We start from the raw sequence: 15776 nt of genomic DNA, 5'->3' as shown, positions 1-15776 counted from the left end.
TGTGAAGCTTAGACGAGATATTTTATGTGAAAACCAAACCCTATATGAGGGTATTTATAGTTTAAAAATGAAATTATATTAGAATGCAAGCTATTATTAAAAAGAGGGAAAAGATAGTGAAAAAGATGAAAGACAAACCCAGGCTGGGGGAGGAGAGACGTCAAGAAGCCTGAAAGGTAAAGGAAGTGGGCTGAGCCAAACCTCCCAAGCCTCAGGGTGGGAGGTTCCAAACCCGGCATCCTCAGCTTCTTTGCTTACATAGCCCTCGGGGACTCCCTTCCAGGACTTCTTAGAGTAGGGGAGCCCCGAGGGGAAGCCGTAGCTTAAGTAGTGTTCCACTCCGGGGCTCTAGGTGGGGGAAGGGCTGGAGAGGCGGGGACTCCGGAATTGGGCGGGGCTGAGCCCTCTCCCCTAGGGCGGGGCTCCTTGGTAGACCACTGAGTCTGGGGGACACGGCTCCCCACCCCCCGGCCTGGCTCCTCCGTCAGGCCCCTCCTCCTGCCTCGGCTGCCACCGCCAACGCTAAACCGAGCCTCTTGACTGCAGAGGCAGCGGGAGCACGGAGCTCCCGGTGCAGAGAGCGGAGCCTGCAGCCGGGCCCGGCCTCTTACATCTCATTGTCCCAGCACCGAGGACAGCGCTGCTCCTCCTCGGCCCAGAGCTTTATAAACCACGTCGCAGCACACGGCACCCCCTGCCCGTTTAGGGCCCTGGCCCCGCAGCTCCTCGTTCAGCACCGAGGACAGTGCCTCCCACCCCACCCCGTTGCTCCCACCGCCGCCTCCGAGCAGCCCGCCCGCGCTGAACATGGCCACCGAGGTAAGTGAGAAGCGCCCTGCGGGCCCCGCCGCTAGTCCTTGCGGCTGGGAACAGGAAGCAAGCTGCACGCGGGGACCTAAACTGGGCTTGGAGCAGCTTTGATGGGAGAAGGAAAGAGGGGAGGGCTTGGACTGAAGGGGGAGCAGGAAGGGGTGGGAGTGAGTTGCCCCGCCTTGAGGCAGGAAGCCCCTCACTCCCTGACCCAGCCTTCCTTCCCAGCACCGGCCCCCAAACCCTCAGACAGCCCTGAAGACGTCGCTGCCACTTGTTGGCAAAGGGGCAGCTGTTTTTCTTCTCTAGCAGCTCTGGCTCAGCTTTCTTTCCCAGCAGAGGGACAGGCTCTAAACTGCCCTCCTAGTCAGGATGAATCCCTAGAAGAGGGTTGTGTGTGTGTGTGTGTGTGTGTGTGATGGGATGTAAATGTTGGGGGTGGGGTAGAGGCATTGGTTCCTTGCTGTTGCTATGCAGTTCATTCGGCCAGGGCCCCAAGCCTAAAGCTTGCAACACTAAACCCAAAGCATGCAACACCGAGAAACTCCAATCTTTGCCCCCTGATGCTTCTATTTCCTTCTGAGGATGGAAGTGTGAGAGGACATGCCCAGGTGGAGAACTAAATTATTTCATTTCTTCTACCCTTCTATACACTTATCCTCCCATCTTGCTCTTACATGTGACTGTAGTCTCTGGAACTTACTTCTCCTCAGTGACGCTCTTTTTTCCCTTGTCTTCTGTAGGCAGTACTGTGGTCACACAGCTAAGACCTTTGAAGTAGACTGGGCTAGGAAAATGTCGGCCAACAAGCCTCTCACAGAGGAGTCTTGGTGCTTAGTTTTAGTGTTTTCAGTGAACACTTTTGGCTTTATAGGTGTCAGCCAATATCCACCCTTCTGTGAGAGAGGGGACATCTCTGAGTCACTCCACCTAACATATGGGAATACTTATGTCTAAAGAAAGAAAATATCTTGTACAGGTGGTCACACAGCAGGTCAGTTACATTGACAAAAATTACTCTAAAATATCCTTGTGGTCTCTCTGAGAACCAGGACTCCTGGGCTTCCTTCTTGGCTTTGTGATAGATTCCAGCTCCTCACTTACTTTGCCCTTCCAGAAAGGAGAAGCTTTTGAATTAATCAGTATGAAAAACTACTATGCATCTCTGATGACAGCACTGAGTGTTACTGTTATTATTATTCCTCTGTAGTCATCACTGCAGAACAAGGTTCAGGGGTTTGGAAGCTCTTGGCTGCTTGCAAAGGCAAAGGGCCAGCCAGGGCAAAGAGTTCAGTCTATCTGAGACAGAACCACTAGGTGCTTTTTCTAGGGGGATCCTCAACACCAAAGAGTAGCGCTTGAACAGGAGAGCTTGGTTTTCTCATTCTAGTGGCAAACTCTACTGGGTGATATAGAGCCAAAGAGAAAGTCCAAAGAGAAAATAGCTCAGGGGCTAGAAAGACCCCCGTGGTTTAGAAGGAAGGGGTAACTTCTGCTGAGTGAGGAATTAGAGCAGGTGCCTGCCATTGTGGTCTTAACACTAGGCTGACCAAAGACCCATCTACCTACCTCAAGTTGTCTTCTCTATTTTGCCTTGAAAGGTGGAAATTTCTGATTCAATTCATGGAGTGTTTATTGAGTTCTTACTAAGTGGGAAGCACTATGCTGGGGATACAAAAGCAAAAAGAAAATTTCTGCCCTCAAGAAGCTTACTTTCTAAGAGAGTGGGGAAGCATACAACATTGACGTTATTTATTTGCCTTAAACCCTTGTCTCCTGTATTAGAATGTAAACTCATTGAGAGTAGGGATTGTTTGTATTTGTATCCCTGATGCCTGGCACTTAGTAGGTGCTTGTTGATTGATTGATTCATCTCCTGGAAGCCCAGGCTAAAACCAATGTTACCAGGAGGGACAATGCTTAACTATTGGCACCAGATAGAGTTTTATAGTAAGTTCTCACACCTCTTTACAACCTGTGAGACTTTAACTTCTTTCGACTTTGATTTCTCCCAGTAGAAAAGATTCCCAAACTGTAAGAACTAAGGTCATCCAGTCCCACTGTGCTTTGAACTCATTTCCTCATTTTAGTTCCTCAGAATTGAAGTTCTGGGAGGTGAGGGTCCTTGGAGGTGGGTCTTGTCTACTTTAAGGAACATTCATGCTCCGTGTTTCCACTCCACATTCTACCTTGGGGAGCAATGGGAAAATCTCATCTACTCAATACCTAGGATACCTCTGTTTATATAAAAAATTCTATTCAACTGGTCAATTCCTTAATACAGTTGAGGGATCTGGCTTGAGTTAATTGTTCCCGTCCTTGGGGCAGGCTGAGCCGTTTGGATACTCAATGATTCTTGTTCCCACCTCCACTCTCTAGGCACCAGTCTTCCTTTGCAGGATGTGAGAGTCCTGGGATGTGACCTGCAGCATCCGTTCTCGGGGCTGCCTCCCTCCTCCCAATCACACTGCAGTTCAGAAATTGGTGCCAATAGCTCTTGTCACTGATTTTCCATTTCCTCCTAATAAAATGCCTGATGGGCATGCCCTTACTCAGCTGCTACCTGGCCCAGGGGAAAGCCCTAGAAGAAGGAAAGTAAGTGGGCTTTTGAAGGGCAATAACAGAAGGAAACTATGAAGTGAGATAAATTTCACTCCAGAAAAGATCCCAGGAATATCCTTGAATAAACACCTGGAAGACTGGTTTCCAGATCTCCTGATTGGCTGTTCAATATTCTTTCTACTAAACCATTCTACCTCTATAACTAAGACAAGTCCAGATCTCACTTCTGTGGAAAGGGGGAGACCACTTAGTTTAAGAATGAAGGCCAAGTCTACCACCATCAGGATAAGATGTCCATCAGATCATAGTTGGAGAAAGTACTTCTTGTGGGTGTGGACCACCCATTCACATAAATAAACTTACTTCTCTTACCTAGGAGGAGTCCTACACTTTAGTTTCCACATTACCCTCTCTCACAATGAGATCAGCTCTCCTTTGATCTTTCTCTCCCTATGGTGCAATGCTTCGCATTCTGCAGGACCCAGCATGTTGTACGGGGCTATCAAATAGATGGCTGGTTGCCAGCCCTCCTAGGTTCTCACCCTTGCCACAGCAGTTTGGGGGAATCACTACTTCAGTGCCTCAGTCTCTCAAATCTACAAAATGGAGTTATGAATAACCTGGTGTTATTAATAACACTGTTTACTATAGAGTACAATTTAGTATAAAGCAGGTCTTTCTTGTAGTCCATTCAAAGTGGCATAGTTATTGAAGTTCCAAAGGGACCTTGACTATAAGGTGATTCATAAATCATAGAATGTTAGAGCTGGAGGTGAAATTAGAGCTGGAAGGAAGAACTGATTTTGGAAATCAGCTAATCTACCTCCTTAATTTTATTGGTGAGAGGTAATGTAGTGTGGTAGAAGAGCCCTGGGTTTGGACCCAGGAGTCATGGGTTCAAATCCAATTCCTGATACTTACAAACTCTGTGACTGTTGGCAAGTACATCACCTGACCTCTCTCTAAGCCTCAGTTTCCTCAGCTGTAAAATGGTGATAATGGCATTTTCTGCCTCATATGATGGTGATTGGACAATATGTGTGAAAAGGTTATATAAAACGTAAGCTGAGTCTTATGAAGGTCCTGGGTAAAAGCTTCTAGTTTTTTCTTTGAGTTCAGCTGGATGTGAGACCAGGGCAGGAACCAGCCTGCCCTTTAGCATGTGAACCTATATATGAACCCACATGGATGAGTCTTTACAATAGAGAGCACAGAGCATGTGCAGAGTGTGTGCACATATATTGACTTATCCAATGGACAAATGTGTCATTTGCCAGGTGAATCCATTTCAACGACCCCTGACTGCTTTGAGTTTGAGTTTGGGGTAGAGTAGTTTAACATTGAGGCATAAGAAATTTCAAAATACCACCTGCATGGAAATTTGTGAAGCAGATAAATTTAGAGGTGATTATTTATACCACAATTTTTTTTATTCAAGCTGCCACGACTCCTTAAATAGAAAGCTCCCCTAATGAATTTAAAATACAATTCACTTTGCAACAACAACAAAAAAATTCACCACACTTTTGGGGGAAAATCTTTTACATAAAGCTAGATATACTTGCACTTAGGAAAGGCTTACATCAGCAACTCATTTGCCAACAAGTTCTCCTGAGTGAGGACTTCTGCTTAGGTTTATAGTGGGGGTCTTTCTACTATGCCTCTGGTACAAAGCCCATAATGGTGGGTCATATTTTTATTTGGATTTCACTCAATGAATATGCCTTCTGTCTTTAGTTTTTGCAGTATTGTATAGAAGCTTTAGAACTAGAAGCCCTGGGTTCTAATTCTGTCTCTGCTATTTACTGACTGTATGTCCATAGCAAGTTACTTAACGTCTCTGAGTTTTACTTTCCCATTTTAAAAACAAATATGGGGCAGCTAGGTGGCACAGTGGATGGAGCTCCACCTTGGAGTCAGGAGGACCTGAGTTCAAATATGACCTCAGACACTTGACACTTACTAGCTGTTTGACCCTGGGCAAGTCACTTAACCCCAATTGCCTCACCAAAAAGCAAAACAAAAAAAAATGAATGCAATTATCTTCTTTCAAAAAAATTTCTATTACTCAACTCAATTTCTTTCTCATTATTTATTATGTTGTTATTTATTGATTTTTAACATTCTTTTCTTTTGAAAATTTGAGTTCTGAATAGTTTTCCCTCCCTCCCACTCCTCCCCCACCCATTGAGAAGGTAATCAAAATGATATCAATTATACATGTGAAATCGTGCAAAACATATTTCCATATTAGCCGTATAGCAAAAATAAAAAAAAGAAAGAAAGAAAGAATAAAAGAAGGAAAACAAAAAAAATTATACTTCAATTTGCACACAGAGTTCATCAGTTCTCTCTCTGGAGGCGGACAGGATTTTTTCATTATGAATCCTTGGATCTTTCTTGGATCATTGTATTGATTGAGTAACCAAGTCTTTCACAGTTGATCATCATTGCAACATTGCTGTTACTGTGCACAATAACCTCTTGGTTCCTCTCGCTTTACTTTTCATCAGTTCATATAGATCTTGCCATTTTTTTTCTGAAGTCACTCCCTCTTCATTTCTTATAACACAATAGTACTCCATCATAATCATATGCCAGAAGTTGTTCAGCTATTCCCCAATTGATGATTATCCCCTCAATTTCTTTGCCACCACAAAAAGAGCTGATATAAATATTTTTGTGCATATAGGGCCTTTTTCTTTTCCTTTGATCTCTTTGGGGTATAGACCAATTGTGTTATTGCTGGGTCAAAGGATATGTACAGTTTTGTAACCCTTTGGGCATAGTTCCAAATTGTTCTTCTGAATGATTGTACTAATCCACAACTCCACCAACAGTTTATTAGTGCACCTTTTTTTCCCTCATCCCCTCCAGCTTTATTATTATTATTGTTTTTTGGCTATGCAATGGGGTTAAGTGACTTGCCCAGGGTCACACAGCTAGTAAGTGTTATGTGTCTGAGGTCGAATTTGAACTCAGGTCCTCCTGACTCCAGGGCCAGTATTCTATCCACTGTGCCACCTAGCTGTCCCAGCTTTGTTATATTTGATAGGTGTACCTCAGAGTCGTTTTAATTTGCATTTCCTAGTCAATAGTGATTTATAGTATTTTTTCCCATGTCTATAAAGAGCTTTGATTTATTCTGAAAACTGCTGATTCATATCCTTTGACCATTTATCAATTGGGGAATGGCTCTCATTTGTACAAATTTGACTCAGTTTCCTATATGTTTCAGGAGGCCTTTATTGGAGAAATGTACCCTTAAGATTTTTTGATATTACTTCATCGTCTATGGTACCTTTTAGCAAAATGTAGTTTCTCTGATTATTTCTTTTAATTAGGTCAAATTTTGCTTTTGATAAGTCTGAGATAATGACCCCTGCCTTTTTTTTTTTAACTTCAGCTGAAGCATAATAGATTCTGCTCGAGCCCTTTATTTTGTCACTGTGTGTGTCTTTCAGTTTCAAGTATGTCTCTTGTAAATAACATATTGGATTCTGGTTTCTAATCCATTCTGCTATCTGCTTCTGTTTTATGGGTAAGCTCAACCCATTCACATTCACAGTTATGATTACTAACTGTATATTTTCTTCAATCTCATTTTCTTCTGTTTCTCTCTCTCTCTCTCTCTGTCTCTCTTGCTTCTGATCACTGCTTTCCTTAATCCATCTTCCCTTTTATTGTCCCCTTCCCCAAATTTCTTATTCCTTCCCCTCCTATTTCCCTATTGAGTAGATTTCTGCACCCAATCATTTGTATATATTCTTCCCTCTTTGAACCAATTCCAATGTAAGGTTCAAACATTGCCTGGCACCCCACCCCACCACCTATAAAAGCTCTTTTTCCCCCATTCTACCTCTCCCTCTCCCTTCTTCCCAGTGCATCCTTATTTCTCACCCCTTCATTGTTTTTTTTGAGATCGTCTTAACATAATTGTTTCACACCCATGCCAGCTCGCTAAGTAGACTCCTTTTAACTGCCATAATAATGATAAAATTCTTAGGAGGTACATGGAATATCTTTCCATATAGGAATGCAAACAGTCCCTTACCAAGTCCCTTATAATTATTCTCTCATGTTTATCTTTTTATGCTTCTCTTGAGACTTGTGTTTAAATGTCAGATTTTCTATTCAGCTCTGGTCTTTTCATCAGGAATGCTTGAAAGTTTTCTATTTCATTAAATGTCCATTTTGAAGGATTAAACTCAGTTTTGTTGGGTAGGTTATTCTTGATTGTAATCCTAGCTCCTTTACCTTCTGTAATATCATATTCCAAGCCCTCTAATCCTTTAATGTGGAAACTGCTAAATCTCGTGTGATCCTGACTATAGCTCAATAATAATTAAATTGTTTCTTTCTCTTTGCTTGAGATATTTTCTCCTTGACCTGAGAGCTCTGGAATTTGGATGTCATATTCCTGAGAGTTTTCATTTGGGGATCTCTTTCAGGAGGCTGTCAGTGGATTCTTTCAATTTCTATTTTATTTTCTGTCTCTAATGTGTTAAGGGAGTTTTCCTTGATATTTCTTGAAATAGAATGTCTATGCTCTTTTTTTGATTATGACTTTCAGGTAGTCCAATAATTCTTAAATTATTTCTCCTCAATCTGTTTTTCAGGTCAGTTGTTTTTCCACTGAGATATTTCACATTTTCTTCTATCTTTTCATTCTTTTGGCTTTGTTTAATAGTTTCTTATGTCTCATGGAGTCATTAGCTTCCAGTTGCCTAATTCTGCTTTTTAAAGAATTATTTTCTTCAGTGAGCTTTTGCACCTCTTTTTCTATTTGGCCAATTCTACTTTTTAAGGAATTCTTTCTTCAATAAATTTTTGTTCTTCTTTTACCAGTAGGCCAGTTCTATTTTAAGGTGTTAGTATTTTTCAGTATTTTTTGTGCCTCTTTTACCAAGCTGTTAATTCTTTTCCCCCCATAATTTTCTTGTATCACTCTCATTTCTTTTACCAATTTTTCCTTTACCACTCTTATCTTTTTCTTTAATTCTTCCAGGAATTCTTGTTGGGCTTGCATTAGTATTAGTATTTTTCTTTGAGGCTTTTTTGGGGGAGCTGTTTTCACAGTATTGTCTTCTGGGTTCATGTCTTAGTCTTCCCTGCCACTGTAGTAACTTTTCATGGTTAAGTTTTTGGTTGTTTGCTCATTCTTCCAGACCATTTCTTGACTTTATGTTAAAGTTCAGCTCTGCTCACCTAGGGGTGGAGGCACTATTCTCAGTTTCAGAGTTTTTTGTGTTGCTGTTTTTAGAGCTAATTCTGGGATTCTACAAGTTTTTGGTTCTTCCAGCGTGGTGTAATCTGGAGAGAGGTGTGGTCACTGCTCTCCTGATCTTTAGTCTGGTCTTTACCCAGCAGCAGCCCCTGCTCCCCTGTACCTGCAAGTCCTAGTGCTCCTCTTCACCCTGGAACTGCAACCAGGTCCCCTGTTTTTCTATAGCCACAAGCACTAGTGCTCCTCTCTATCCTGGAACTGCAACCTAGAACCAGCTATGAGTAATACAGTTTCCAAGTAGCACCAGCTGCGCCGAGTGTCAGCAAAAGGTTTTCTACATTCTCTTCCTGACCAATTATCCTATCCTCGTACCATCTCTAGGGTGAGAACTGCTGAAGCTGTCACTACCACCACTGCAGCCACCTCCAAAGCCTGCCACTGCTCCCACCCCATGTCACAGACCTTTCCTGCTGACCTCCTAAATTGTCTCAGGCTGGAAAATATCTCACTTTGACCTTTTGTTGGCTGTGCTACTCCAAAATTTGATTTGAAGAGTTATAATAAAGTTGTTTGGAAGGGAAAGTTGGGAGAATTCTGGGTTGCTGCCTGCATTCTGCCATCTTGGTTCCACCCTAAGTTCAATTATCTTTCAGGGCTTTTCCAACTTCAAGTCTGTGTTCTATCAAATGGGCGGTCAGAAGTGAAGAAAGTGAGTGGGGGCTCTCCTCCTTTATGAAATTAAAGTTCTGAGAATGCTGCTGCAAATCACCTCTGCAACTCTACTCCCGCTTCACACACAGTCTTCCTCATACTGATGGATCTACTCGTAGAGTGTAGGTATTGGAACAAGAAAGTATCTTAGAGATTACCTAATCCTCTTTTTAGAGGTTAGCACTTGGCTAAGGTTATATAAAATAGTGGTAGAGCTGAATATTGATCTTGGGGGCCTGAAACAGATTCTTTGTGGCTCCCCACTAAAATAATAAAGCCATAATATTAGATCTAGGAAAGAAAATCTAGCTTGACTCTTTCACTTTGTAGGTGAGGAAATGAGGCCTGGAGAAATGACACGGCTTTCCCAAGAATACAGAGTGGCAGAGTCAATATTAGGTTCCAGATCTCTTGACACCCAGTCAAATGTTCCTCTGGTTCTATTGCACTAAAACTTGGTGGGAACATATATCACATGTTTGCCCTGGCAACGGCACACCTCTACTGGGCTTTGCTACCCATTCCTGCCCAGAGCTGACAGTGGATAGGTCTGATCACCACTACCATGCTTGATGTCAATGGTACCTTTCTCTTGGTTCAGAGTAGCTGGGAAAGGCAGAGGGCCATCATGACATCTGGGCAACTGCAGTCCTTTGGACTGTGAAAGAAAGTGCTAGTTCCTTAGTTGCTAAGGCCATACAGAGCAGGCAACCATCCTAAGAAAAATGAGGAATTCATTCTGACCATGTTGATGACTCTTCCCTGTTATCAGAACCCAGGCCTGCAGCTGGTTCTAGGACTTTTCTGTTTTCACTCTGATTTACCTTTGGTTCTGCTTTGGTCTATGTTTTTTAATTTCCAAAGAAATTTCTTTCTCTTTCCCTACTGAGTGTTAAAATTCTTCTCATCCTTTGATACCACCTCCTCTGTGAAGCTTTCCAAGATTCCCCTCCTCACCAAGCTATAGTATGTGTGTGTATATACATACGTACATATATGTATATAAATTTATATATACATATATGTATATGTATATGTAGATATATCTCCTCTGATTTCTCTTAGCACTTTGGAACTCTTTTTATGTGCTTAGTGTAAAAGCACTTAAACACTAAAATCCTGCTTTGATGCCTCATTGGGGTATGAGGGTTACCCTAGGTCTTGAATGCTTTTGTAATAGAGCATAATCTCTTGGGTTGATACTGCCAAGCTGGTAAGGATTCTAGCATGGAGCTAGCTATGAACTGTATTCATCTGATGGTTGAGGATTAGTTTGGGGAAATTCAGAGAGGTTTAGTGCCAGAAGTTTGGTCAACAGGTGAAGAGTTTTTTTGGGTCACATTAACTTACAAAGTCCATTTATTAGGGGGTGGTCAATCGATCAATCAACAAGCATTTATTAAGTAATTGCCATGTGCCAGGCCAAGTTATACAATGATATACACAGGCCAAAGTGAAAACAGTCCCTTCCCTCAAGAAGCTTACATTCTAATGGGGGAGATAACATGTATGGAGGAAATAGGGGTATTACAAGATACCTATGAAGCTGTAGAGGGGAAGGCAGCTACAGGCTGTAGTATTGATTAGTATCCATTTTGCTCTTGAAGTGAAGCATTTTGTGTCATCGATACTTGTGTACATGTCTCATCCCCTCTACCAGATTGTAAACTCCTTGTGGGTAGGGACTGTGTCTTATTCCTCTTTTTCTCCACACTCCTGCCCCGCCTGCACATAGCAGAAACCATGTTTGCTGATTGAATTCGTTGTGTCTCTGGAGGGTCACAATCTGCAGGAGCTCCGGCGCAGTGCCTCATTGGCCACCAAAGTCTTTGTCCAGAGAGATTACAGCGATGGGACCATTTGCCAGTTCCAGACCAAATTCCCCCCTGAGTTGGACAGCCGGGTAAGGAATTCTTGTCTCCATTCTTGGTGTTTGGTGCAAGTCACAGTCAAGCTACTTATGGGAGAGCAAATGAACCTGGTGCCCAAATACCCTCTTGCCCATGCACTATGGAAACCAGGTCTGTACTAGTCAGCAGAGAATCAACAAGCACCTACTATGTGCTGAATGCTGTGCTAAGTGTTGGGGTTATGTAGAAAAGCAGAAGATAGTCCGTACCCTCAAGGAACTCACATTCTAATGAGGGAGAGTCCAGGGGTGGGGAACCTGCAGCCTCGAGGCCACATGTGGCCTTCTAGGTCCTCAAGTGCAGCCCTTTGAATGAATCCAAACTTTTAAGTTTGCAGCCTCGAGGCCACAAAAAAGCTGAAGTTTCCCCACTCCTGAGGGAGACAATACTCAAAACTATGTAAAGCTAGGTCCTGTTTAGGGCAAATAATCTTGCAAAGTGATTGAATTATTCAAATGGCATTATTTAAAGTTATATGTAAAATATGGTCATTGGTTCCAGTCCATTACTAGAAATGCGAAATGAAAATTTGAATAATGTGACCACTGCACCTAGATTAATTATTCACATTAATTGGGATTTAGCTATATACACAGGGACTAGATAGTAGATAGGAGGTAACCTCAGAAAGGAAGCTTAGTTAGAGACCTTTGAGCATGCCCATGCCCTGTGTAGGCTGACTGTTGAACTCCAATTTCAGGGAGTAAGGCCAGGACCTACAAGGAAGCTTGGTGATGGCCCAGCTGAGCTTGGCTTTGATTCTGGATCACATGGTTTCCACCTCCTTGTCTCTGACCTATGGAATTGAGAAAGAAAAGCAACATCCCACTCCTATTTATCAGGCCAGGCAGATTTGGATGCTAGGCCACTGGGGAGACCTAGGGACTGCATACACACACACACACACACACACATACATACATATATATATATTTAAAGCATAGTCCAGAGTTGCCTTCATTGCTTCCTGTCCTTGACCAACCTTCTAGAAAAAACTTCCAGCCATTCCTTGCCCCTGGGCCAGCCAGCAGGCAAATGCATGCCCTAGGGAGTCATTTAACCCTGGAGAACAGAACACTATTAAGGGCAGAGATCACATTGTGGAAAGGATGGCACTTTCTCTACTTTTTGTGTCTTAGGCAGAAACTGGGAATCTAACAGCTACTTATCTCCTCCTTGGAGAGCTTTGGCTTCAGGCAGACAGACATCTGTGGTCTCTGAGCTTAGTGATCAGGGAAGCCCTAGCAGCTTGTGGGGGTGGCTTGGAGGGAGCCCTGGGGAAATGTGGGTGGGGCTGATGGAAATTCTGCGGTCTAATCATTTGTGAAAACTACCTGCAATGCAGGTCCCAGACTGTCCCCTTGCCATCTGGTCAGACAGCATCTCAACCATTCAAAGCCTGGGAGCTTCTTACTTAGCTACCCCTAGGGGAAAAGATTCCAGCCCTCCCTTGACAGGCAAACAGTGCGTCTCATCCCACTTGCTCAAATCAATTTAAGTCCCATGCATGAAGCCCTCATGTGTCTGTGACTGCAGGAAATATCTCATCTGCATTTCTTCTTTCCTGATATTGGGGCCACACACATATTCCATTCACACACCCTATTGAATCCTGATGTGCCTCTCTCCTCCTTGCCAGCCTTCCATTATAGCCTGTAATCTCTGGAACCTCAAACTGGGCCTTCAATCTTGTTCTTCCTCCAGATTGAGCGGCAACTATTTGAGGAGACTGTGAAGACACTCAACAACTTCTATGCTGAGGCTGAGAAAATTGGGGGCAGCTCCTACCTGGAGGGTTGTCTGGCCTGTGCCACGGCCTACTTTATCTTCCTCTGCATGGAGACCCATTATGAGAAGGTGGCTCCCACCCCAGACCCAGCCTTACCCTCAGCCACACATACCACTTATCCTTTTCCATCCCGTGCTACCCTCCCTGCACCCCTCACTCTCTCTTTTCTGTTTCCCCTTCCTATTGTCTATACCCTTGACCATCCCCATCACCAACTAATGCCCTCTCTGCAGGTCCTCAAGAAGATTTCCCGATATATCCAAGAGCAGAATGAGAAGATCTTTGCTCCCCGGGGCCTCCTTCTCACTGACCCCGTGGAGCGAGGAATGAGGGTTGTATCCTTTCTGATTGCGACTGCTAGGTCTGGGGTGGCTGTGTTGGACAGTGGGCAGGTACCCATATCTCTAAGTGAGTGATGGGTAGTGTGGAAGCAGTGCTGGATTGGTGGCTAGGCAAAGGAGGTTTGGGTCTGGAAAGTAACAAGTAATAGGGGATAGGGAATAGAAAACTCCTCCTTCCATTGAACTTTAGCGTTTTCTCAGCAACTTATGGTTTTAGAGAATTACCAAAAGCACTAAGATGTTATCAGTATGTGTTAATGGGGTTAGGTGACTTGCTCACACAGCTAGTAAGTGTCTGAGGTCAGATTTGAACTCAGGTCCTCCTTACTCCAGGGCTGGCGATCTATCCACTGTACCACCTAGCTGCCCCTACCAGTATATATATTAGAATCGGAATTATGAGCTCAGGTCTCCCTGGCTTCAAGACTGGGTCCCTATCTACCACATCAAGTTGTCTCTCAAGTTGGTAACCTATGGAAATTTCTTGGACACACCTTGTAGAAGCAGTGGTTGTGTTGGTTTGATTACACTCAAGGCAAGAGGTGGAAGCTGACCTGAATCCATGTGGTGGCAGAGTAGATCTCATCTGGGGTGGGCTAGATGCAGTGGGAGAGGCACCTATCATGACAGCTCAATCCCAGGGAGAGAATGCCGAAGCTCAGCAGTTATACTACCCTAGGGATCAGGGGTTTGGGAGGTCTAGTCCATAGAATGCTGCTCTACATGGCAAGATGGCTCCAGGAGGACGGTTGGTGAAAGTCATTAAAGTCATTCAATTCTCCAGTGCTTATCAATCTCTTTCCCTCATTTATATGAAGGGGTTGATGTCCTTCAGGGTCCATTCCAGCTCTATGTCTATGTATGATCCTGTGAAGTTAGGGCAGCACTTGGCAGTAAGAGCCACTTAGGACTGTTGACCAGCTGATGACCACTGAATAATATTAGCTTATTTCTGAAGTGAGGGGTCTGAGGAGCATCTCAGGGAGTCCACAATGAGTGATGGCTTTAGGGACAGTGACATGCCCCCAGTTCCTTTCCCCATCATCTCCCTTGGGTGGTTTTCACAGGATTCACCCCATACTACTACTCTCTGTTCCTTGTATATGGGAGATGGGTATCATGGGGAGATGACAAAGGCACGTATGTGGGAGCTAGTAAACACAACCCATGAACTGGGGTTGGTCTATGCTAAGTGCATAGAAAGACCCTGTTTGCCCTAGGTGCCAGAAGAGGACGCGTCTCTTCCTTCACTTGCCTCCTCCGCAGATCGAGATCTCCATCTACGAAGACCGTTGCAGCAGCGGCAGTGCGAGCAGCGGCAGCTCCAGCAGCAGCGGCAGCAGCAGTGGAGGAGGGGGAGGGGCAGGGGGCCGGTGACTGGCCGAGAGTCCCTGCAGGGAGCTGTACTGCCGGGATGAGGGCCTCTCAGATCTTCGTAGGCTACGCTACCAGAGCACGCGCTTCTGAGGCGCCCTCGCTACCTGCCACTCCGTTGGGGGTGGGGTGGGGAGGGAGGGGGGTGGCTGTCCCGGAGATTCACTTGTGGGCAGCTGACCTCCAGGGGTTCCTGACAGGCAGGGGACTGCTCCCTACTGCCCAGGTGCCCTCACAGAAGGAGCTGTCCCCATCCCGACGCACCCCTTCCTAGCCTGACTCCTCTTTGTTCCCTGGGGACCACTCCTGCTAGGGAGGAGTCCCATGTCAGGGGTACAGTTAGGGGCCCTTCCCCTTGGAGAGTGTCTCCCACTGAGATTCGACTTCCCTTCCAGCAGCTGCTCTCTTAGAGATCCCCCAGAGGGGGCCTTCTATGCCTGAGCTGAGCAGAGGCTATGAAACCTGGACAATTCCTTACCCCGCATGATCCCTTAGCTTAGAGGACCCAAACCACTGGATCTCTGTTCCCCAAAGTCCAACTACTTTCCCGGCCAATCGCGATGGGTTGACCACGTAAACAACTCTCCCACATTCTTTTGACTGCCCTCCTTATTCTAGTATCTTCTCTATAATCTCTCACCTCCCTTGCTTTCTAACGCTATCCTGAGGCCTCACCCTATCTGTGAACCACCTTTTCATGGGAGTCTGGGGAGGTAGAAATCGCTGGGGGACCTCTCCAGTCCAGTCCCCAGTGGGGCAGGAAGGACAGTCTCAGTGTCTTCTGCAGCACTGTTCCTCTTTCCAGGACGGAAAATCTCCCTGTCTTTTGCTTTCTTCTTCTTCTTAGCAAAGGGAGCGAGGGGAGGTACTCTGGTCAGGGGTAAGGTCCAACAGTAGCAACAGACCTATGGCCAAAGGAAGGAAAGGGAGCTGCTCCCATGTCTCCCATGGAGTCAGAGTAACCCAGAGTAACTTCTTATCATGGAGAAACTAGTTAGTAGGCTATTTGGTCTGGAAGAGAAGAGTTTATCCTCGGGAATTTCTACTTCTGG

General features: G+C 44.7%; 1 protein-coding gene across 1 annotated transcript; it reads left to right on the top strand.

The window, feature by feature from the left end:
• Positions 1-790: 790 nt before the first annotated feature.
• GOLGA7B (golgin A7 family member B) lies at positions 791-14727 on the top strand. Its single transcript, XM_027857092.1, has 5 exons — positions 791-819; positions 11046-11213; positions 12925-13077; positions 13243-13344; positions 14617-14727. The coding sequence occupies exons 1-5, from the start codon at positions 808-810 to the stop codon at positions 14725-14727; spliced, it is 546 nt and encodes a 181-aa protein (XP_027712893.1). The 5' UTR covers positions 791-807.
• The last annotated feature ends 1049 nt before the right edge of the window (positions 14728-15776 follow it).

This window comes from Vombatus ursinus, unplaced genomic scaffold, assembly GCF_900497805.2.
Source record: "Vombatus ursinus unplaced genomic scaffold, bare-nosed wombat genome assembly UNPS02000749.1, whole genome shotgun sequence".
NCBI classification, from domain to species: Eukaryota; Metazoa; Chordata; class Mammalia; order Diprotodontia; family Vombatidae; genus Vombatus; species Vombatus ursinus.
This window is presented reverse-complemented; position numbering and strand designations above follow the sequence as displayed.

Coding starts and splice junctions, on each gene's coding strand:
- GOLGA7B (XM_027857092.1), top strand. Junction 13,078..13,242: donor TGGAGACCCATTATGAGAAG/GTGGCTCCCACC, acceptor CCCTCTCTGCAG/GTCCTCAAGAAGATTTCCCG. Junction 13,345..14,616: donor TGGAGCGAGGAATGAGGGTT/GTATCCTTTCTG, acceptor CCTCCTCCGCAG/ATCGAGATCTCCATCTACGA.